The 23,695-nt window shown below is 48.7% G+C and overlaps 2 protein-coding genes across 8 annotated transcripts; one reads left to right on the top strand and one right to left on the bottom strand.

The window, feature by feature from the left end:
- Positions 1 to 1,242: 1,242 nt before the first annotated feature.
- On the bottom strand, positions 1,243 to 16,146 carry TRADD (TNFRSF1A associated via death domain). Of its 2 annotated transcripts, XR_012625072.1 has the most exons (6): positions 16,103 to 16,145; positions 13,563 to 13,714; positions 10,723 to 11,000; positions 8,422 to 8,614; positions 5,937 to 7,115; positions 1,243 to 4,122 (listed from the first exon to the last, which is right to left on the bottom strand). XR_012625072.1 is itself a non-coding variant. In XM_074839343.1 (5 exons), exons 2-5 carry the CDS (start codon positions 13,702 to 13,704, stop codon positions 6,808 to 6,810), a joined length of 921 nt encoding a protein of 306 aa, XP_074695444.1. In that variant the 5' UTR covers positions 13,705 to 13,714; positions 16,103 to 16,146; the 3' UTR covers positions 1,243 to 6,807. The 2 variants fall into 2 exon arrangements, 1 of the variants encoding a protein (XP_074695444.1); XM_074839343.1 differs by having other exon boundaries at positions 1,243 to 7,115; positions 16,103 to 16,146.
- Positions 16,147 to 16,152: 6 nt separating this feature from the next.
- On the top strand, positions 16,153 to 23,315 carry FBXL8 (F-box and leucine rich repeat protein 8). 6 transcript variants are annotated; one of them, XM_074839339.1, is made up of 4 exons: positions 16,153 to 16,289; positions 16,945 to 17,117; positions 20,676 to 20,757; positions 21,284 to 23,315. In XM_074839339.1, exons 2-4 carry the CDS (start codon positions 17,051 to 17,053, stop codon positions 22,257 to 22,259), a joined length of 1,125 nt encoding a protein of 374 aa, XP_074695440.1. In that variant the 5' UTR covers positions 16,153 to 16,289; positions 16,945 to 17,050; the 3' UTR covers positions 22,260 to 23,315. The 6 variants fall into 6 exon arrangements, with proteins under 6 accessions (XP_074695440.1, XP_074695441.1, XP_074695442.1 ...); XM_074839340.1 differs by having other exon boundaries at positions 16,192 to 16,310; XM_074839341.1 differs by lacking the exon at positions 16,153 to 16,289 and adding an exon at positions 16,321 to 16,531.
- The last annotated feature ends 380 nt before the right edge of the window (positions 23,316 to 23,695 follow it).

Below are 23,695 nucleotides of genomic sequence, written 5' to 3'. Positions count from 1 at the left end.
TCCTCTGTAAAGAGTCACAGAAGGGAATGGCAGACCGACGTGTCCACCTCTGCTCAGAGGGGCTGGCAGTGGGGCGAGGGGTACTGCTCCCCGAAACCATCAGCGACTCACAGCAGGTATTTCCACCACATTCCCCCACCCAGGTTTTGGGACCCGCTACCCTTTTTGCTTGCTCCCATGGGGTGACATTGAAAACAGAGGCTTTCATTGCTGTGTGGTGCCTTTGTGGCTGCCGTGGTTTGGAGGGTCATGCAGGGAGCTTGGGAGGTGGAGGAGTTTCCTCAAGGGTGCTTCTACATGGTGGTTGTCTCCCCGGTACCTTGTTCCCTGTGCCATGCCTGGCTGATTCATTCTTCTGCCAGCGCAGGTGCCCTCGGTCTGGCCCATGGCATATAAGACTGGGTCAGTGATCTCACTGACCCTCACCAGTAGGTCAACCCTGTTGACCCCAGGTTAAGTGTGTTGGCCCATTGCTTGAAGTGACCCTTGAAGTGTGCTAAATGTCCTTCCACCCGCTGCAGGGCAGAGCCCTGCGCCCCGTCACTGTATTCCTGCAGGCATCGAGCCATACGGTTGGGAATACAGCTTAGTGGTAAATAAAGAAGGACTGATTTTGTGATTTTTTTTTTTTTTTTTTTTACCCCAAGTACTGTCTGAGATTTAAGTGATTCAGGGTGAAGTAATGCTCTGCTTGGGTTCATGGCAAAAGGAATTTCCCTGGGTTCGGCTGTCAGGTCAGCCAGTGGCTTCCTGTGCAAAGCTGCTGGAGAAGATCTAATGTCCAAGCTCCTTGGCTCCCCACCTACAGGGCAGGCAGCCTTGTGAGAAAGCTCACTAATAGCGAGGCACTTTGGGATTACAGTGATGCTGTGGCCTCGGAGGAGCCCCAGATATTAATGGCACTGAAAGAAACAGGGAGCTCTGCCAGGCACCAGGTTTGGGACAAACCTCCCCTTCTGGCAATGTTTGCTAAAAAAGCTCATCAGAGCAGTAACTGGAAATGGAACAAACGTGGTGGCTTAACTTGGTTTTGACTTGAAATCAAGAGCCGTTAACTTGCAGGCAGGGCACCAGCCTTGGCATATCAGCAGAAACGTGTGACGTTGGGCAGGACCCTGTTGTGCACCCAGACACTTCAGCCTGATGCTCCTCCGAGAGCTGGTGGTAGCCAACGTGGCCAGAACTTCAGTGAGTTCCTTTCTTACTACTGCATTAAGTGTTTAATGAAAGTTTCTGAGGCACTTTTCATCAAAAGTATATATTTATTTATAAAAAAGAATGGAGAAAAAATAGACCAAAGTGCTTTTTTCTATAAAAGACAATTCCTTGGAGGTGGAATGTCCTAGACCTGAGTATACATAGCATTGCAGTCCATAGCTGTAGATGGCTGGTCCAGATCTGATGCTGAATATCACGGAAATTTGGAATCAGAAGATCAGCAAGGGATTTTTCCACTGATGACTAAGGGACTTAATCACACATCTCCTATGGATTTCAGCCAGAGATGTATGGCCTAATCCCTTCAGTGGCTTTAAAATTCAATCCAGACAAGAAAAAGAAAAAAAATATAATTTTTGACTCTAGGCCTTAAATTGCCTCACTGTTGGAGCCCATCTCTGTCCAAAAGACAAATGGCCAGATCCTCGTCCGGTGTAAAGCACTGCACCTCACCAATTCCGTGTACACTCTCCCAACATGTGGGTTAGACTGAAGAAACTCTCTTGATGCCCATTCTAGTATCTCCTCGGTTTGAGGTGTACAATACCAGAAGTTCAGAATTTTCAGTTGAACTGAATCAGCAGTTTAACTGAATTTGAGGCTCCTCATTGCTGTACGTGCTCACTTTTGGTTTCAGAGTCTGTGGGCAGCTGCCGGGGTGGGACTTGGAGGTGACTCTAAGGTACCTTTCAAAACCGCAGAGGGGAGGCAACACCCAGGCAGCCGGATGGCTTCTCAATGCTGAAGTGGATTTTGAAATGAATGGCAAAATTAACAGGTAAGGAAAAACCCCACAACTTCCTCACACTGGGAAAAGAGCTTTGTCTGGAGCAGTGTCCACACCAAGCACCTACGCCTTCTCTGGACAGGCTTCCCTCAGCTCTAAGCCTACACACTTTTTTGGCCTTACATCTTCTGCATCTTGACAGTGGTGCAAAGCATATTCTGTTTTCTCTCAGCTTCCCCCAAATTTTGGAATGGCTACAGTTCTGAGACTTCCTAGCTATGAAACTCCAGCAAACTGTTTTACTTGAAGGCTCTCATTTTTCCATAAAGCGCTGTAACCTGCAGCGCTGCGACATTAGCACCCCATTTTGCATTAAAAACAATCCAGATATCCATCCCTTCAGTGGTAGGGGTGAAGCTGAAAATGGAAACCTGGGAAGTGTTGCTGCGAGCTGTCGACATTCGTTTTTAATTTGCTATGAAAACCCAGAAGACAATTTTATGATTTCTTTAAGGCCTGGCTCATGATTTCTACGTGCTTCTGATCAATAACGCTGAACCCTTTCCTTGTTTTTGAGTCAAATACTGTTTTCACCTGACAAACTGGTCCACTGTAAGCAGCTGTGGCATGTGAGAACTGAAGCTGCTGGAAGAGAGCACCTTTCCTATCTGCCGTGAAGGTGCACTCTCGTCTTCAGCAGATGAATTAATCTATGGTGTATTTTTAATAAGCATCTAAGAGGGTTAATGTTGGCCTTTCACTGACTCTGCCCTCCAGGACAGTTTGATATTTTTCCTTTGTGACAATTTTATATCAGGGTATACTCTCAGGTTTACTTCTATCAGATGCCTCGTGTCAAAATATATCTGGTGAGCATTTTACCTTTCACTCTCCTCTTTGTTACTATCCATTTGAACGCTGTAGCTCAGCTATGCCAAAACAAAGCATTCAAATTCTCCTTTGGACGGATCTTTTATTCTTTCTGGCAGACTGAAAGGAGCCTCTTTCAAATCTGAAACATTGCTAAAACTACAAAAACAACCTGTACCACAAAAAAGCCCTCTTGGATCCCTTCCTGTAAGCGCATTTTGGCCTGGTTTTTGCTGTTTGTTTTATACTTTGTCTATTTCATTTTTTTATACACAACTGATTAGCATCTTTATTTGCTTTTAATATCATGTGCCGGTTTGCTGCATGTTTGATTCTGAAACACCACCACCCCACCGAATTTTTTTTTTTTTTTTTCCCCCAGACATCTCAATACATAGAGAAGAGCTGTTATGGAATAAGGCCAAATTCTGCAGCACCAGCACTGCCCATGGCTTCTCACACACACTAGACATTAGCTAATTGGTATAAATAGTAGTAAGGGAGTGTCGCTTGCATGTTTGGCATCTGAGTAGGCGCAGTATGTGTGCAGCTAACTTTGCACAGGCAAGGAAGAAAGCATGAGTACGTTCCTCTTCCAACAGCGTGACAGCCAGGCAGTCACCAGGGGTGCTTATTATAGCCCTTGGTCTGGCATATAGCACTGAGCTTCTGGTGTATCAGCAGGTATCCCCAACATCCAGCTCTGTCTTCAGTTCCACTCATTGCATTACTATTCATGTAAAGACAGCCTCTAATTCCTTCAACAAATCTTTGCTAATGTTTTTTCCTTTGTGAGTGCTTCTTCCTTCCCTGTGTGATACAAGTTCCCTTGTCTTCACAGACTGGTGTAAAACTGCTGTAAAATCTTCTGAGTAAAACAGAGCAAATTCAGAGTCGAGCCCCAGCCAAATGCCAAATCGATGCAAATGACATCGTGTACTCATGATCCAATTGATCTATTTCATTCTAAGGCTTCTGTGAAAATTGTCTCTAACTATGTTTGTGTCAGATATTAAAAACCCCTACTCTTTTAGCAGGAAGGAGTCTGCTTGAGAGCAGAATCGAGTTTTCATTGCATCTAATGATGGTGATGACGATGACCGATCATGGGAAAGAAGGTATGAAACAGCCACTGCTATGGTCCCAAACCGTGTCATGTGCTCAAGACAATTCCACCATGGAATATCACTGGAAAACCCTTTTTCTTCGAGTCTCTGCAGTGAAGGCACCTGTGAATGCTGTTAAAGATGATATTCCAGAAAGGTTGCCAGGAGCTCCAGCACTTAGCGGCACTTTTGAGAGGGAATCTGTGAGTAAGAGGAAACACATATGCCAATTGCTGCCAGAGGAATAAAATGCACATGGTTTGCATTAAGAAAAAAAAGCATTCATGCATAGTCCTCTGTAATACAGTAATAGCAGCAAAGAAGTTTTTTGGACTTGAAGTAGATGCTGAATAATAAGCCTTTCTCATTTTGAGCATTAACTGATGCTATAAAAGTTAGCAGTTCTCACTATCAGTGGCTGCCTTATGAACTGTGTATGGAAGTTGTGCACATGAATAGCTTGTCTGAGAGCTCAGAAATATTCATTACAAATGAGACAGCAGGCTACGCATATGACCTTGTTTTCTAAAAAATCATTTTTGCAAAATCAAGAGCAAATCCTTTTGCTGTTAAAGTAACTTTCAAGTTTCTGATTTTTTTATTCTTTTTTTTTAAATACCATTTGCCAGGTGCATTGCTGCCAAACAGAGTTCCCCAGTTGGGGTCTGGCAGAAAAGCTAAATGCTTTGAGGTGTGGTTCCACAGCAGCCTAAACTAACTAAGATCAACATCACTGTGCTGGTCCCAAAAGCAAAACTGTCAGAGAGATAATTGCTTCATTTTGGGAAGAGCACTGGTACTACTGTAAGGGAGAGGGTAGGACATGGAGCAGGAATGGGGGAGATGAGACTGCAAAAGCACTGACATAGAATGGCTTAATAAAAGGTCATGGAGCCAGTCTGTAGAGGTGGTACCTGCATGAAGTCCTGCTTCCTTTGATGCTAAGGGTAAGATGGAAAGAGATTCACTCACACCCTGAAAACAGTCTCCCCATCTTTAACCCCCTCCACTTCCTTTCCACACTGTGTATGTAACCTTGAGGATTCAAAATCTGCAGAAAAACAGCCAGATTCCTCAGGCTTACACTGAGGAACACAATGCTTATCTCCTCTGAGGCATGTGGACCCTAACTGGGTAGAAGCTGGCCATCTAAATCCTCCTGATCTGGGTCTTCAGTCAGCTGATGCTCACAGCATGCGTTTCAGCAGAAGCCAAGGGAGCAGCCCCAGCCCCAGGAGCTCGGATCTGAGCCCACACCTGAATCCCACGTTGCATCCCTCCTTACCAAATTACAGCTTTGACTCCAGGAGGGATTAAGATGTGAGTAGTGGTTTAAAAGGCTATCAGGGCTTGCCTGTCTGAAAGCTGCTCCTACCATGACTGCCAGTGGCCCGATACTTGTGTGCACACACGTGTGCTGGCAGAGCCACCCTCTGCATCTGAAATAATTTCCAATGCCCCCTGGATCTTCCCACGGATGAGAAGGGCAAAGAGGGCTAGAATTAATGAAAAAGGATAAGTAAAAACATATCAGGAAAGCACAGGGAGTATGTCAAAGGTAAGCAAGCTGTTGTTGTGCTTCATGGGACCCATGTCATGCTAGACACTTGTTGCTTTGTTATGGACAAAGGTGTAAACTCTGCTCTGTTGCAGTCTGCATCAGCCGTACCAGGAGGGAGTCAGCTTCTCCCACCAGAACTAAAAGCACAGCTCAGCCCTGGGGTTTGGGTGCTTTGTCCTTTAAGCCATTTTTAACCCTGAAAATCAGGGCAGGTAAATCCAGGCACAGCAGCTGATGCCCAATTGTCACACAGTGACAACACTGCCAGAGAAAAGCTCTGTGCAAATCCCGACTCTTGTGAGCCGTGATGGCGTGAGCCATCCTCCCAGGTGAGCTCGGCAGGCCAAGGGCAGATGGTTAAGAAGTGAGCGAAGGCACTAGCAGCCAGCTGGTCAGAGGTGATTATTCAGCTCTGTGAGCTGGGGTCAGGATGATATTTGATGCTGCGACACACCTTAGAGCAGCAGTTCCAATCTACGCTCCACAGGTAACCTGCTGACTAGGAGACTATTTTCCTTCCAGCCCTGTGTTTTGCTTTTCACAGATGCAGGCTCCCTCAGGATGGTGGGACAGAGCTAAGTGCGATGTAGTCAATATATTATTGTCCACCGTGGTCCAGAAAAAGTTGGGAATCATTCTCTGAATTTGTGTTTGTCCATATTGCTTGTTCAGTGCCTGGAATTTGTTCCACGGCAGCAATCATGTGCCCTGTGGAAGATTAAGACTGTCCCAGGCAAAAGGAAAAAAGAAAAAAAGCAGCTAGAGTAGGGCAGGACAGATGCACTTGCCACAGATGTTCCTCATCTGAAGAACGATGAAGGAAAATAATATAAAATTGACTTTTCCTTAATTTCCCCTCTGTCTTTGCTTGATGTCATGCCCGAGGGCATAAATGTCTTCAATATAAAAAACATATTGCAGCTCTCCAGGTGATGGCCCTGGGCCACAGCCTGAGAAACAGTGGCATTGTCTGCTTCCCAGAGAAATTCTGAGGTGCCTTCCTTGCTCTTCTCCTCTCCCCCACCCTCCCCTAGGGCTCTCTAACTGTCTGGCTGCTTCCCTGTGACATTTCAGTCCTGAAAGAAGTCAGGCTGAAAGCCTTTCTCACCAGTCCATGGGAAGGTAACGTTGACTTCTGGAGACAGAATAAGGAACATCAGAGGTCCATGCTGGCTTCTGCAAGCACAAAACCTCTCCCCTGGGCATTCCCACCTACATGGAAACGTGTGGTGATTTTCAGGACTTTACATTCCCAGATGCTGGCAGCAGTCCCATACACTAGCTAAAGCAAGAAAGCCCTTAGCAATGCCACTACCCTTGGGGCTCTAGCAGCAGCCCTCATTGGAATGGAGGCCCAAGAGCTCCTCAGCCAAGCTGATGAGACCATTTTCTTCCAGGGCTGCGATCAGCCGCGCTATTGTGGCCTTCTTCCCCTCTGACTGGATAAATCTGAGAAGCAGCTGATAGGCTTGTTCATACAGTCCCTCTCGGTCATATTCGAGGGCCAGGTTATCGATGACAGGATCACGCAGGGCCCGGCAGTTCTTCTGCAAAGAGCGACCCACTTGTTTCCATTTCTTGGACACGAGCTTGGCAAACTTCTGGTGGTCGTCTGGTGTGAGCATTCTGTTGGCTGAAAGGGACAGAGGGCAGGTAAAACATAGAGGTTTCATGGCTGATGTGACGCAGCTTGGGCCAGTCCAAGGTTTGCTCAATATTCTGTGGAGCAGAGAGTCTGTTCAGTGTCCACAGCACGTTATTAAACTGCTGTGGAGCTGCTCTGCTTGTCCTCTGGTGTTTTAGCACCAGGGCAGCACTGTGAGTATGGAGCAGAAGTGCAAGAGCAGTGAAGGGGCTAAAAAAAGCAGCTGAAGGGGCTAAAGGGGCTCTGCCCTGCCATGGGTCTGTGCACTCTGACGGCATTCCTCCACCACTGGAAAGGGAAAACCAGCTGGAGTGAGCCTCACCGCTTAGTGTCTGCCTGCTCTCTGGGTAGGAGCTGAACACGTCTGCTCCCCACGCAGTCTGCCACCCCCCAGGGCAGTGCTGATGCCTCCAATGGCAAACTGTAGCACGTGGTGACACACTTACCTGCTCACAGCCATCTGCCCGGGCACATCTGGGCTCCCTGCCTTGCTCAGGCCATTCCCTTCCTGAAATCCTCCCACAACATCAGAGTACCTGGGCTTGCCCGCACCCTGCAAGCTTGGCAATGCCTATTTTCCTTTATTTTTCTCCCCCAGGATGGGACAGTCCTGTGGTTCACCAGAGCTCACTTTTTTCCTGATGGACATTCTCTTTATTTGTTTCAGCCTTTCAAAAGCAACTCAGCAAGGCTTCTCCAACCAAGTCCCCTCTTCCCTACCTAAGCATCCTCAGATTACTGAAACACTCTCCTTGGCTGTTTAGCGCTGCAGACTGTATACACAGCTTCTAGCTGATGTCAAGCTAAAATTGCTCTGAGAGACTGTCAGAAAGCTCTCTGTAGGGGACAGGCCCCACAGGCAGCTAGTGTGCTGCAGGGAGCCTGGACAAAGTGGTCCGGGCTGAAAGCAGGGCTGATGGTGTCCGTAGTAACCTTCCCAGTCTGATCCAACCTATGCCATCACCTCACCTCAACCAAAATGATGTGGAGGAAGAGCAAACTACTCTGTATTCTTCCTCTCAGTATTAAGGACTTTTAAAATGTGAGGAACCTGGAAGGGACATAGACTCTGAAGCACCTGGTTCTGTGCCACCCCAGAAAAGAAAACAGGTTGAGGCCTGATCTGAAGCAGTATGGCAGTATTTTAGGACTACTGTAATTCTTTCCTTAATGGGTGCTGGGAAATCCTTGATTTGTCTGAGGTAGACCCCAGTATGTAGTCATGTTAATCCTCCCTCTTGGGCTTTGAGGCAAGAAACACCAAGGGCTCTCGTGGTCAGTTCTAGCTACTCACCAAACTCTTGTCCCTGAAAGATGAAGGTGACTTGTGAGGAAAGGGAGCTGCCTTGAGAAGGATAAAGTAGAGATGGGGAGTTCAGAGACGCACAGTCTTTTACAGCCATATTGTTGTTGATGCTCTGGTGAACAATCAGGCTCTTGAGGCACTCCTCCAGCTCTGTGATTTCCTCATCCCGCAGGCGGTCAGGCTGTAACACAAACAGCATCAGTGATTCGTGCCAGGTTCACCATCTTGCAAAGCTGCTGATGCTTGTATCAGGTGCAGCTTAAGATGATGGCGTCAAGACAGGAGCAATGAGAGGGCTATAGCCTGAGCTGTAAACTGATCAAATGAGATAGTCTACTGGAGTTCTGGCTGTAAACGTGTGATTTTGAATCTGTAACCTGATATGAAACAGGCAATCTCCCCTCCTGGGTTACGCACAAGCAGCAGTGAGTGCTTACAGGTTGCACAAAACTCCTACTAGTCCATGTTTATTTTCAGCAGCCCTCTGCAAGAATTAGGGTGCACCACAGGCAACGTGGACTCTCTTACTCCACATGAGGGTCAGATCCACAGAGTAGGATGACCTGATCCAACAGCTCACGGCCACCAAAGCAGGCAGCTCCTGCTACCCCCTATGCTCTCTCTCTGCCCCTCCATTACCTAAGTTTTGTCATTCCTGGATCCTCTCCGAGTCAGTTTTTCTCACTAATCAAGAGAAAACTAGTCTGACCTCCAAAAAGCAGGTAATGAGAAAAGGAGTGAGAGAAGGCAAAGAACACGGGAAGAGCCAAACCTGGCAAGCACTCTGACTCAGTCTGGTGTTTAGCTCATGCACAGCAGGTACCCAGCACTGCCCTCAGCCACTGCCGGCTGTGCCGTGGTGCCATCTTCCTGACTGTAGCACTGTTAGGCAGCGGTCAGACCAAGTCAGATTTGGGGAACTGAAAATAAGCCAGCTCTCTTGTCCAGTCAGCTAGTTCAGCAGTAGGAGGGAGCAGCAAGCAGAAGTCGACAGGGTATGGGATATCACATGCTGTTTGGTTTAGGGCATTTCAATCTCTGTGCTTGCAGAAAAGCAACCTGGCAAAACATGGTTTTGTGCCTAATCTTCCTGAGTAGATGGTGACTGCTGATTTCTCAGGACCATCTAAAGGGAACCAGAGCTATAAAGTATTGCTAGTTCCAGGTGGAAAAAAAAAAAGAGAAGAGGAGAAAAGCAGTGAATTTAAGCATGTCAGGTGCTTTGGTTTTGTGGTGAGATAACAAGATCACACTGTTCTTGCTAGCAGGATTAGAGTGCCAGTGCCAAAATGTGTGATGAGCTAGGCGTTAGATATCACAGAATCATCACAGAATCATCTAGGTTGGAAAAGACCTTGAAGCTCGTCCAGTCCAACCACGAACCTCACACTGACCGTTCTCAACTCCACCAGATCCCTCAGCGCTGGGTCAACCCAACTCTTCAACCCCTCCAGGGATGGGGACTCCACCCCTGCCCTGGGCAGCCCATTCCAACGCCCAACAACCCCTTCTGGAAAGAAATCCTTCCTAAGAGCCAGTCTGACCCTGCCCTGGCGCAGCTTGAGGCCATTCCCTCTTGTCCTGGCGCTTGTTCCTTGGGTCAAGACTCATCCCCCCTCTCTGCACCCTCCTTTCAGGGAGTTGTAGAGGGTGATGAGGTCTCCCCTCAGCCTCCTCTTCTCTAGACTAAACACTCCCCATTCCCCTGAGAACATATCTCCCCCAAGAGAGAGACTTTGCCTTCAGAAGGGCAGCCTATTCCTGCTGGCAGCAGATGCCACGTGTCCCCACTCTGTCACAAGTTGTTGAGATAACATGCAGAGTGTTTGCACTCACACTCATTTCTAGGTGCAGTTACCATTGCTACTCTCAGAGGAGGTGGTGTGCCAGGCAGGGGAGGAAGGTGCTGAGCAATGATTGTTCCACACAGGACCGCTGTCCTCTCTGCCTGGCTCACAGGTGTATCGAGGCACACTTGCTTGTCCTCTCAACTGCACCTTCTATAATTCCTCGCCTTAGTGGTGATAACAGCCATACTAATTGTTATACACAGAAACCACAGTGATTTAGCAGGATCTCTGTAGGCTGTTTTAGGTAATTCTACTGCCCTTCCAGAACAGTTTCTGGGGAAGGACAGAGTTGTTTCTCCATATGACAGTTGAGAACTGAAGCATGGAGAAGTCAACAATGCGGCATGCTGCAACAGGGCAAGATTTGCACCCACCTTCCCGAGTCCTGTGCTACTGCTCCTCACTGCTGCCTGTCTCCCTCCCTCCCTTTCCCATTCACCTTCTCTCTGTAGATGCACTCCAGGCAGCGATCCTCATCCTTCAGCATGTTGTCAAGGTGCTCGCTGCCAGCCTTCAGCTCCATTTCAAGAGGCACTGTGGTCATGGCCAAGGAGAGCTGGAGGTGATTCTGGAGGGACTTCTGGAGCGCTCCTTCCCGGTAACTCTGCAGGAACCGGCGGCAGTTCTCCTGCTTGCAGAACTTGAGCTGGACTATCAGGTGCGGGTGGCTGCAGTGCACTTTGAGCATGTCCACACCATTCACGCTGCCGGTCGAGTCTGGCAGGGAGAAGTGAGCAGAGTCACTATCCAGGCATGAGACAGACAACCCAGACCCACTCCCATCCACCACCAAGCCTGCAATGGAGTAGCTTTTGAATTCTCTTCTCTCTGTGATAAAGTCCTCTGGGATGAAAAACCTGTCTGTAAAACCAAGAGGAAAGGATTCAGTTTTTGCTGCCCTGCCACCATCAATCCCCATGAAGTACGGTGTCCAACTGAAGCCGTATGGTACTACACCCTAGGTAATTATCTCAACACTGTTTATTAGGGGAGGTTTTACATTTGAGGTCCCATTTCCAGGACAGAAATGTTTACGCTAAACCAGTAGCACAGCAAAGTTTTATAGCTGAAAGCGCATAGTTCAACTCAGCGCTCAGTCAGACTTCAGTCCCTGTGAGTGGAGTTTTATGCAGTGATGAGGGTCCTGGAAAGACCCAGTGTTTCCTCTCCACTCCATGCCTAGAGGTAACTTTTGGCTGGCTCTGAGCCTTTAACACCTCTCGCAAATGGCAAATGATAGATATAGCCACAGGAATTTAGGCTGCTTGAGATTGGGCCTTGACTTTTTAATCTCTTTTGCACAGAGAATTAATTCACGGTAAAATCTAAGCAAGAAGCCAGGGATGTGCTCTCTAACGTTAGTGCAGGGAGAGCACAATTGACATGGACAACAGAAATTGGTCAGGCCTTCATTCTTCCTTCTCCCAGCAAAATTTAATTTTGATTAGCTGTGCACATTGACCTTGTCTCCACAGGGATTTTCTATGCTGATGATGACAGTTTAAAGTATGTGTTTTTCTCTTTTTTTTCAGCAGAGGCCTGTGGGATGCTGGCTGTACTGCTTCCAGACCCAAATTAACCTCTTAGTCGTTGCACAGGGCTGTACAGACGTTCCAGCTCAGACTGGCACTACATCAGGTATTTCTAAACCACACTTCATGGCATTATTTAGACATGCTTGGAGGAGAATCCCAAGGCAAAGCAGACCTGCGTGCTCCACATTAGGCAGAACAAGTGACCTGGCATTTAAAGCTATGTGATCTAACAGTGGCTTTACAGGGTTTACTGAGTCCTGCTTGCATCAGAAAGTCTAGTTTGGACCAGATGTGTAACCGGGGCATGGGGCTAGGCGCCTCGGAGAGGTGTTTTAATTCACTGTGGCTGAGCAGAAATGTCTTTTTATAGCTTTCTTCATGCTTTGTTTTTCATCAGCGCTGGTTAAACAAAAGCTTCCATAGCAGGATAAGAGCGCTGGGAGGGAAAAGCTGCACAGACATGGAAAGCTTTATTAATGGTGTACAAGACAGCTGTAAAGCTACCTCAAAAGAGAGGACTTTGCACGTGTTTCTTCATGAAATTTCAGACAGCTTCAGATTTCATGTCCTTTTTAGGTCTGAATAAGCATGGTAGGATTTTGTGGTTTTGTGGGGTTTCCTTTAAATGTGCGAGCAGATTCACATTCCAGTGACACAAAGCAGCCATAAATCAAGCCTAACTGGACAACTGTGTTGGGCTTCCTGCTGCTTCACATCTTTGGATCGAGCTGCAAGATGAGCAGGCCTGTATTGGATAAACTTGGCGAGACTCATGATTGCCAGAAGTGACAGAATAGTTACACAAGCCCTGTTAAACAATACTGGCTCTGCTGTGTGACAGGTAAAGAACACCATGAGGGTCATTCTAGGTAAGCATGATAAACTCTTCACATTACTATTATTCTGAAGTCAGCTTGGTGCAAGAGTGGATAGAGAAACATAGTTTTATGGCCATTTGCACTCAAGTCCTCTTCTGATGTAAATAGGGTTACATACAGTTGAAGCTAATGTAACTGTGCCTGTTTATATCAGAAAAGAACTTATAGTGGCTATCACTAATTTTAAAAATAAACTTCTCGAAGTAGAAATGATGTTTGTGTGGTGGTATAAAGACAGAAATTAAATCTTCTTTCATAGCAACTGCAGTCTTTCCCCTCTTACATAAATGGGTTTAAACAAACATTCATAAAGTAGGATAACTCATAGTTCAAGTTGGAAGGAAGCCCAGGAAGTCTCTAGCTCAACCTCCAATGCAAAGCAGGGTCAGCTCTGAGGTCAGACCAAGTTGCTCAGGGCTTTACTCAGTCCTGTTATGAAAATTCCCAAGGATAGAGAATACACGTTTGCTCTGGACAACTGCTTGACTGTCCTCATGGGGAAAGTGTTTGTCCTTATATCTGGTGTCTACCTCTCTTGTTTCAGTTTGTGACTGTTGCCTCATTCCCCATGCAGCCCTGTGAAGAGCATGGCTCCATCTCCCCCTCCCCGTAGGTACTGGTAGGTCCCCCGGTCTTCTCTTCCCCAGACTGAACAGGTCCAACTCCCTCAGCCTCTCCTCGCAGGACAAACACTCCAGCCCCCCAGACAGTTTGGTGGACCTCTGCTGAACTTGCTCTGCTTTCTCGTCTTTCCTAAATACAGTGAGCACCAGCTTTGCTTACCCATGAGCGTTGAGATTAAAGAAAGGCATGGCATTGTGTGAAGGGATAAGACAGCGTGCCAAGATATCAGAGAGGATGGGTACCTGCTAATGCCAGCTTCAGCGCCTTGAACACACTAGGTTTCTTCTGGGAGCTTTCGTAGAGAGACGGCAGAACGATTGTCTTGCACGGCGACTGGAGGAAGAGATAAGCGCTGCCGATCCAAGGAGCGGAGCTGCCTGCCATCTTCAGCACCCTACAAAAACACACAGGTGAGCTGAGAGACCATAGGGAAAATGGCCTGATGCCGGGTGAGTGCTTACAGCACACACTAAGCACAAGCATGACAAGATTATGGGGATTTACCCTTATTTCCTAGAGGAGGTGGTGATGTGGTTAAAGCAAGCGTAACCTTTGAAGAGTTTATTGTTACTCTGTGAAACACAGCACAGCGGGACATTGTGTCCCAAAGACTCAGCAGCTCACAAAGCTCTGCTTTCATTTTCCACTGGAGTCCATTTTATAGTGGAAGAGACTCCACAGCAAGGAGTTTCAGTCCTCCTGCCTCCAACTGCCCAGCCAAGCTGCCACAGTCTAAGGATGTGCAGTTGTGGTGCTCCAGGGAGCACCCAGCCAGCAGTCCTGGTTCTGGCACATTCACACGGACCAAAGCCCTACTGCAGACAGGCGTTCTGCCTGAGGTCCTGGTCCCCTGGTTGTCCTCACTAAAGGATACATTACAGAGTCCAGGGCTCACGTAGCAGGACACTAAGGGCTATCCCTCTGCTTTATGTGCTAGCTCGTTTATTATTCCTCTCCCATCATTTGCCCTTTGCAGCAATGCACCTGGAAGACAGCACATCCACCTCTCTGTTCTCATCGCGCCTGTTCCTCGCTGGCCAGCTAATGCAGTGCTTACATCTACTGCAGCTGCACCCAACTCTGCTCCCAAGGCAAAGACAAACCAAAACACCTTCCAGGCTACGGATACTCAGAACAGAAAAGCTGTGCTAGACTGGGCAATGCCAAAGTGAGGCTGTGGCAGCTGGAGAGCACCTGACAACCCACGAGACAGGCATGGCCACCTCTCCTTTCTGGTGTGTACACAAGCTGAGTGTGTCCACGAGCTGGTCGCCACAAGCCCCCCAAAACTGCTCCCACAGAGAGCAGCGGCCAGAGCCAGCCCTTCTATCACATCATAGTGACAAGTGATTTGGGGCTTTTGGCTCAGCCCCAGTGCCAAGTTCTGCCCTGTCTCTGACTACTTGTTTGCACCTCTGTCACACCATCAGCTGCTTCCTCGTCAGCATCCCTTCCTTCCTGCTTTCTCCCCTCTTGCTCAACCCCAACAGCCTTCCCTTGGCTGCCAAGCACTGGCCTGACAGTAAAACTGCTGGCCACGACAGTGTCCTGCTCTTCAGATGTCCTTTAGACTGTGGGTGTGAAGGTCTTTTGTCACCAGGGGCTGCCAGAGCGAAAAGGATGTACTCGCAGGGACAGGCTCTCCTCTAGGTGGTAGCTGGGGCTGGGAACCATTTCCATGCCTTACAGCACGTCCAACACAGCACTGGAACATACGGCCCACCCTCTTTCCTACTATAACCTTGAACTATGCCCAGCATGGGCGCCTTTCACTTGTTCAGAAAATACAGGAAATAACCAGCGAATTGTAAAATTCACACTGAACTTAGGAGTTCAGGCAGTGCCTGCAGGATGCAGGAGTGTTTCCAGGCCCTGCGCTCCCACATCACACAGGCCTCTTAGCAAAGCATCTCATAAAGAAGAAAGAGGAGGATGCACTGCTGCTGCAGCCCAGGTCTGGTCCGAGCCTCCAAACACCTACAAGTTTGGGATCTGGGCACCCATCTCTAGTGTCTTGAAGAAGGAGGGTAACAGAAATCTGAGCAACATCTCAGAAAACTACAGACATGGAACAGATTTAACACACGAACAATTTATCTTTTGCAGTACGCAGACCCTGTTTGATCCTGCTCCCGCCACTGCAGCACGGACCCCGCTGCCCCTGCACCCCTTCCCCACACAGACCAGCTCTTGCTCCTCAGCAACCACCTGGTTCAACTCGGAAACGCTGGGGAGCCTGGAGGTTACAGCAGGCTTGCAAAAACTGAGGTGAGGAGCCCTTGGCTGTGTTATCCCGGTGGTGAGTTTTGCAGCGGTGGGGATCCCTCGCTGGGGGTTTGCGCAGCAGCAGCGCTGGGGGATGCTTTACAAAACCCAACCCCAGGCAACAAGCAGCGTACGCGGTCATCGTCACCGTCTTTTTAGTCAACCTCTGCCATGCGTCAGGCTGCCGCTTATTAATTCCTGTAAAACACTAGCTGGGAGAGGGCTGGCTTTGTTTTAAGGAGAAAGGGCCGCGGCAGCCACCAGCCCTGGCCGGGCTCTCCCGCCCGCCGTGGCACCCGCCTGTCCCCCGCTGCCCGGATGTCCCTTCCCGGGCCCAGGCCGGGGCCCGCTGACCCGCCCCCAGAACGCCCCGGCACCGCCGTCCTGCGAGCGGGGCAGCACCGGGGGTGCCCAGAGCGCCTGGCCCGGCGCCCCCCGGGGGGCCCCACGGCGGCCCCGGCCCCCTCCTCCCCGGCCGCCCGCCCGCAGCAGCCCCGGCGGCTCCGGGCGGCTTTACCTTCTGCCACCGCCGCCGCCCGGCCTCGGCGCCGCCACTTCCGCCTCTGCGCGGCGCCGCCCGCTGCTCCGCCGGGACGGGCCGGGCCGGGCCGGGCGGCCCCAGCGGCGGCGGCGGCCCCTGGCTGTGTGCGGGCGGAGGGCGGGAAACGGAACTGCGGAAAAATCCCAAACCACCCCACTGAAATGCAAGCGGCATTCCTCTTTCCGTGAATATCCTCCGGTTTTCTCGTACTGCCCCCAGCCCCGGCGCCGAGAGCTGGATGGGAGGCCGCGGCGGGGCCGCGCTGGCAGGGCGGGTGCTGAGCGCTGGGGAGCTCGGAGCGGGTCCTGCCGAGCCTCGACGCCGCCGGGTCCCCGCGCCCCAGGGCGGCTGGTGGCTCCGGCGGCAGCTGGATGCCCACCCAGCTTCGGCCACTTGGCCACTCGGGTGGGTGAGGATGCGTAAGGTGGTCAGAAATGACTCCTCGGATGGCTCAAGAGCTGCCCGCCGGCTGGGGCTGGGTGCGAGCCCCTGCTCCGTCAGGGATGGAGGAAAGTGGGGGGCTTGAACCCCCTGCGAACCTTGTGGCCGCCAGCACCGCAAGGCTGGCGGGTCCCGGCCAGCACTCATCAGCTTTAGCGACAGTGAATAGTGAAAACAAAGATTGTTTGTGTTAGGAATTACTGATCAGCGGAGGAAGTTCTGCTCTTAAACCCTCCCTTCCCTGGAACTCATTTTGGGAAGGTGTCCTAGGATAATTTGAGGAATGCAGTAACTCTGCAGCATCTGTAACAGCATCCAGGAGTGTCCGTTTGCTCAGGAGGGGAGAGGGATTAATGATGTGGAGTTTCCTTCTCCAGGCAAATCCAGCAGGCTTGATGGGATGCTGCTGTCCAAGAGTGCAGTGGGTGAAGGAGGAAAGCTCCCGAAAGAAGCAAGCAGGGACCGTTTGTGGGAGCAGTGCTGATGGAGGGGACCTCTGGGACTCTGCGTAGCACAAGCAGGGCAGCACCATGCGGAGCTCTGCAGGCAGGTAGGGATACCTGGGCTGGTCCTCGCGTCTCCTGCTGAAGGGGGAAGATGATGGTGTCAGTGTAGCTGCTGAGTTCTGCTGGGTGTTCTGGTTTAGTCCTCCCTGCAGCGATACTTGAATAATCTCCCACCTCTTTCTGAGCCAGGTGTGGCTGTTAACTCCACTGTGCTCCTCTGACAGACTGAACGGACAGGTAGAGAGAGCAAAGCAGCTTTTCCCAAGTCCAGGAGAGGTTCTGTGGCAAGGAAAAAGCAAGGAGCTGGATTTGGGTCTCCTTCGCTCAACCGCAGGTAGCAGCCTCCTGGCCAGGCTGCATTTGTCGTGCAGAGATGTCCTCCCGCGAGCAGAGGGGTAACAGCAGCTCCCTTGTTTGTCCCCAGCTGGCGAGAAGCTGGCGTGGGCCTGGGGCCAGACTTTGTGCCCGCATGCTAGCTGCCGTCACTCTGGCTTGGCAGTTGGTTTGTGCAAACTCTCCGGGAACTGAACTTCAAACAAAAGTGGAAAGCATTATAAAAGATTTTTTTTATATATACATGTATTTTAAAAAAATATATATTTACATATATTTTAATATATATTACAAATACATGTAAAACCACATATTTAATGTTATTTTAGAACACCTTGTTTTAACGATATAAACTAATTTGTTTGCCAAAGGAAAAGCATAATTGAAATAAATCCCTGAAGGGGTTAATCCGGGCCAGCTCTCCTGGGTGCTCTGGTTTACAGGGTCAGGCCCTGGGGGGCAGGCAGCACCCCCAGTCCCCTTCAGGGTCAGCAAGCCTGATGGTGCCAGAACTTCTGGAAACCAGGCAACTTGCTGACAGTTTAAGAAGCAACTCCTGGGTTCATGTATTTAAGGGATAATGGGGTTAAATGAGCCCAGACATCCTGGCCTTCCCCTGCAAAAAAAACGATGGCTCCCAGAGCCAGGTGGGAATGACAGGGCGAGTCACTGTGGGGACCATCACCCACTCATGTCCTGTAAACATTTTCTCCCTGAAGCTAATCTGTTCGCTATATTTTGAGGGGGTAGCTGAGACCTGAGTTTCTCTTCCGCTAACCCTTGCTGAGTGCGTGCGTTCAGGGCGCATCCCATGCGGCAAAATCAAAGTGCTTGGGAGTTTCACCTGGCTGTTTCCCACTTGGGCAATGAAGGTGCCCGTGAGGGGAGAGGCTGCGGCTCAGTGGGGTTCAGCTGGCGCAAGATTTGGGTGTCGGGATTCAAGGGCACGTCTGCCTGGGGAATGTACAGCCGGGTAGGACAGGCTGCCCCGAGCAGCACGGCGGGGTCAGTGCTGGGACCCACCGGGGCGTTGGGTGGCTGGGGGGGGACACGGGTGCTGGAGGAGGAGGACAGGGCTATCCATCTGTGCGTTCCCGCAGCGTCCCAGCTCCCACCCCGTGGGCAGCGAAGGCGCCTCTCCCTCTGCTGTTATTTTTGGCTTCTCCTCCTCCGCTCCTCCCTCGGGTGCGCAGCTGGTGCTGGGAGCGCAGAGGAGGCCGGGCTCTGCTCCGAGAGGTACGCGGTGCCCCTTCCCGGGCTGCCCGCCGGGGCTGGCAGGGATGCCATGGCGGGGGCTACGCCAGGCAAGCAGTGGCCAGGCCCGGCGCCTTGGGCCACTGGCCTGTGCCTGTCTAGGCCGCAGCGGGACCTGCTGGCCTGAGACCGGCAGCCGCCCTCCGTCGTGTGCTAACAAAGCGCCGAGATCCTTGGCGGCTCCCCAAGCTGCCCCAAACCCCGCTGGCCTCCCCGGGGCAGGCACCCAAGGTGGACCCCAGCCAACCTGCAGCGTCCACAGGCCGTGAATCACGCTCCTCGCTGACTTAAAGCCATTCGGTTACTTGAAGTAACACTAATCATTTTGCCTTTCTGCCTGCCCTCCTGCTCTCAGGCCACGTTTTTAAGCTTTTCTAAGCAATCACCACAGCTAGAAATGCACTCTTACTTTCTAAGAGATTCAAGGTCCTTTTTACAGGGCTCCAAGGGCTTGGGCTGTAAGGAGAAATGTAACGAAAATGAAAGGAGCTGAACACGTGTGATTTCATGCAGTTCAACATTTTGGCAACCGTGTACTAGAGATGGTATTAAAAGCAGCTAAAAGTAGAAAAGCAGGGTCCAAGCTGTCAAGGTGATTGTCAGAGAAAATGACAAAAGACCATGAGTTCCCAGGAAGGAAGCAGGACTGCATCACTTGGCTCTTCTAGCTCGGTGGTGGGTGGAAAGGGGGTTGTCACTGATACGATGGTAGATAAGATAGTATAGCTGCTATGCTACTGCCACCTCGCACTCAAAATAATGAGTCACACTTCAAAGCAGCGTATTCTAGAAAAATGTGCCATTGTGTTCCTCTCTGCATTATGCTTTTTGCGTTGCTACTCTGTGCTTGCTTCATGGTTTTCAACTCTTCCCCTACTTTGAGGATATCTAGAGGTGCGGGTTTTCTTTTAAATGAAACCTGAGATGCTGAGATAATGCTGTGACTCCAGGACCTGGGGCTTCAGAAGCGAGAGGGCATGCCGTGGAATTCAGAGGGAGGTTGTGAGACTTGGCCTATGCTCCAGTGCTAGCCTAGGAAGGGGAACATTTACATTTAAAAATCCCTCAGCTGTTTATGAGAGGGTTGAAGCAATATGTCATGTTGGTAGTTTTATTTGTGCAGAAATCTGGAAGATGGATAAAACACATTTTGGAAAATGATGAATGAAAAAGTTAGGTAATGGTCTGATGCTGTGAACCTCAGCCTTCTTCCCAAGTGTTTATTCTTTTGCATTATAGTTTACGTGAAATGTTAATCAACATATGCTTTTCCTAAGTCAGATATATATAAATGCAATTTATGAGAGCTGGAGTCACAGTAATAAAACATTTTTTTCAAACTGTCACTTCTCATTACAGGCAAGGACCACTGTAATTAAGGTACTAGTTTCTACTCTAGGCCTTCTGTTTCACTATCAGTAAAAAATGGATATGTGGGGCTGTTTTCTGTGCAGAGCTTCTGCTTGCAAAGAGGTTTTTTTTCCCCACAGTTTGAGAAATCTGTCTCAGCTTTTTGAATACCAGTGCAGCAGTACTAGAAAATTCCCTTGCATTTTTATTAGGAGTAGCAAAACCTCACTGCAGGAAAAAAGGCGCTTTTTCCCCCAAAGTTTTTATCACATCTTTAACTCTTGAAAAAGTATCACCAAGCTTCTTAGGATTGATTAAAAAAAAATGTGCAAAACAATTGGCCGACAGATTTTCTTTATTTTTGTGTTTGATTTCAAAATTTGGTGAAATTTCAAGTTTGAAAAAAATGTTTACTTCCTCTGTGATCCAGTTGCATTGGTTTGATTTGTTAAATAACTTCTAATGTGTGTCTGTGTGTCTCTCTCTTTTTTCCCCCCCTTTTTTTCCCCTGAACAGAGACTTTTGAGAATTAATTGCAGTTTTGGAAGTTTTTCTCATTTTTAAACCTGACTGAATTGGCAAAATGTCTGCTCCCGTTCCAGAACTGTGGAACTACATCCCAGAAGAAATCCTCATCCAAATTTTCTATTATCTTTCTCTTCGAGATAGATACATGGTCTTCCAGGTGTGCAGACAGTGGGCTACAGCTGTTTCTTCTAGCTCTGTCTGGCATTTCACAGAGATCAGGTAAGGGGAGTGAGTTTCTGATGTCCGATCATCTCTGCAGGCATAACTAGATCATTGTTTTCAGTTCCTGTCAAACACACCACTCTACTGTGACATTACTGGCATTAATTGTGATTTCTGTGTGTGATGATGTTATCTTACATGACTAGCACCTTTATATATAATAGAGGCAATTGTGTTATGTGCTGGGGTTTTTAATTGCTGCTGCTGATTTGGGTTTTACGGGAAGTATTGCATTCTTAGTACCTTGCTCTAAGTTGCCATTTGAAAATGGCAAGAGACAGTTACTAACTAGTCGTCTTCATCATGACACACACTTCTCTCATGGGACTTTCTGGGGACTGACTCTTCTCGCCTCCTGACTCCTTCATTTTTTGGCCTTGCAGTGACTCTCCAGGCATCAAGTGAGAAGAAATGTCTGGGGAATCTGTTGATATTTGCAGATACCCTAGTAAAGGAGAGTATTTGCTCTGTGCTTGCTCAGCTCAGTGTTCACAGTGACTAAGAGTTTGTTTTACCCTTTCAGCTGTGATTCAGAGGATGAGGAAGGCATGCTGCAGAGCCTGCTCCAGTTCCTCAGCCAAATCAAACACCTGAAGATTGTGTTTGACCAGTCCAAGGAGGTCAACCGGAAGAATGTGACACGCATCTTGGATGTGTTGGCAAAACAGAACCACAAACTGCAGCAGCTGTGCATTGTGTGCCACGGGGAGAACCCCTATTTCTACTCTGGCCAGGACATCCTCCAGGGCATACGGAATATATGTGACACTAAAAACCAGATAGATCTTCAGCATATTGATTTTCGAAAAATGCCCTTCACTCTCGATGATGAGCTTGTTGAACTCTTAGCTACCACCAACCCAAACTTGCACAGTTTATTTATCAACAACCGCACCCTGGTATGCAATGTGGTGCCAAACACCATTAGGAAAGTTCTCAGAGCATGTCCCAAACTCTCAGCCTTGGGGGTTTACTATGCCAGTTTGTCTGATGATGTATTTCAGGAACTGCTCAAGCCCGAAAGAGCAGCTTTCACCCATCTAGACATTTTCTGTGAGCGCCTGGACAAATATATACCAGTGATCTCAGAAGAACTCTGGGCTGCTGTAAGTCAAAAGCATCCTCAACTCTGTGTAGACCTAGAGTTTGACCATACGGTCCCTGCCTGCAAAATACCACGGATCCTAAAGCTGAATATACCTGTGAGCACACTGCAACTTAATACCTATAATTACATGGTAAATCAGATTAGGTTTGTCACCCAGAGCTACAGCAGTACTTTAAAAAAGCTGATGCTGCAAACCACGTCCTCGGAGGACTTAAATTCCTCGCTAGTAGATCTGGCTAGGCAGTGCAGAAATCTGTTGGAGATCCACTGCTACTGTGTGGTCAGCCAGGAGGTGGTAGAAGCGTTCCTCACGCACTGCCCCGGTCTGAAACAATACACTCTGAAGGTCACCAAGGAACGGCACCCCTGGAAACCAGTAACAGTTCAGTGACCAGCTCCACACGATTTCCTGGGGAAAGCGTGGGGATCTGCAAGAGGACAGGGAAAGAAGATTTAGGGCTATAAGGAAAATGCTGCAAAATGCCCTCTGCACTCACTGAGAACATGCTGTTTCACCAGCACTGTTACATAGGATGCACACCTGTTCTGCAGACCAAGCACTTAACACTCGAATGTGATAGAGAAAGGATTATACAGAGAAATAGAATTGCGCCCCCTTTTTTTTTCTTCTTTATGGGGGTATGTAGGGCAGGTCTTTTTTCTTCTCTGCCGCTTTATTTAGCAGGAAGGCCAAGTTTACCCTTTGTGGGTTTTTACTGAGGACCTCAGCAAAATTTGATTTAGATTTTACATTTTGAAAGAATCTCAAAGTCAAGCACGTTGTGTCAGGCACCCAGCAACAACTATAATAGTTAAGGAAGTGGCAGCTTCAGTGCAGCCATTTCTGCCCAGTGCATATTAGCTGTGCATATTCAGTGAGCTATAGCAACAGCTGTGCTCATCTGATAGAAAATCCACTCTAACCTTGGTAATTCCTCTTTTGGCATTTCAGTGATGGTGAGCTTACCCGTTACCTGGTTGTCAGGTAACTTCTGGCTTGGAGGGATATAACAGGAGCTGAATTATGTTAGAAAATACAAGCAGGAGAAAAAGCACTTAAGGAAAAACGTTCACAAGGCAATATAAAAGACACGTGGCCTGCAAATCCTCTTGTCCTCCTTGTCTGTCTTTTTCTTGGGAATGCAGAGTTCCAGGTTGTAATTTGAATGCCTTTTGCAAAGACCTTTGCTTTTATTACATTGTTAGTGTTTCTTGGGAGAATCAAGAGTGTTGACAGTTTTTGCATCTGATACCTGCATTCACATGCAAGTTATCTTGCATCTGAATTAGGATTATGTGTGTGTTGGTTTGTTGTACCAAAGATTTTGGTGAATGTTATTTGAAGAGCAGTTCCTGAGTTGAAATGATCCTGGCATAAAGCTACACTGCGAGCACCTATTTAGAGCTATCTAAATGATTATAATAATAAAGCATATTGTTACCTAGATTTCATGTGTAGCTGTTTTTATCACCCTCTCTTCTCACCCAAGAGCCAAATAATTTCTCCTGACAAATAACATAGGCTCTGTAGCCAAATCAGCTTACACTTTTGACTTTTCAAAACCTTGCCAAAGATGTGCAGCCCTGAGGTCTGGCCAGCCCTTGTTCATCTGTGCCAGCCAACATTTAGGACAAGAAAATTCCAAAATAACAGTTCAGGTGCCTCCACCAACCTGGCATTGCTGTGCCTGGGCATCCCACAGACTCTCGGCAGGTGGGCTCACCCCAGTGACTTGCTAACCTCCCAGCATAAGGTGCGCAGCACGTGTTCCCTTTGCATGACGCTGCGTATTTATTCAGGGCTCTGTGAGATCGGCTGCAGTGCAT

This window comes from Strix aluco, chromosome 14 (assembly GCF_031877795.1).
Source record: "Strix aluco isolate bStrAlu1 chromosome 14, bStrAlu1.hap1, whole genome shotgun sequence".
Lineage (NCBI taxonomy): Eukaryota > Metazoa > Chordata > Aves > Strigiformes > Strigidae > Strix > Strix aluco.
Note: the sequence above shows the minus strand (reverse complement) of the source record. Positions and strands in the feature narration are given on the sequence as shown.

Coding starts and splice junctions, on each gene's coding strand:
- TRADD (XM_074839343.1), bottom strand. CDS start 13,704: ATGGCAGGCAGCTCCGCTCCTTGGATCGGCAGCGCTTATCTCTTCCTC. Junction 8,615..10,722: donor AGTGCATCTACAGAGAGAAG/GTGAATGGGAAA, acceptor TTTGTGTTACAG/CCTGACCGCCTGCGGGATGA. Junction 7,116..8,421: donor CTTTCAGGGACAAGAGTTTG/GTGAGTAGCTAG, acceptor TGTCCCTTTCAG/CCAACAGAATGCTCACACCA.
- FBXL8 (XM_074839337.1), top strand. CDS start 20,594: ATGTCTGCTCCCGTTCCAGAACTGTGGAACTACATCCCAGAAGAAATC. Junction 20,758..21,283: donor TGGCATTTCACAGAGATCAG/GTAAGGGGAGTG, acceptor TTACCCTTTCAG/CTGTGATTCAGAGGATGAGG.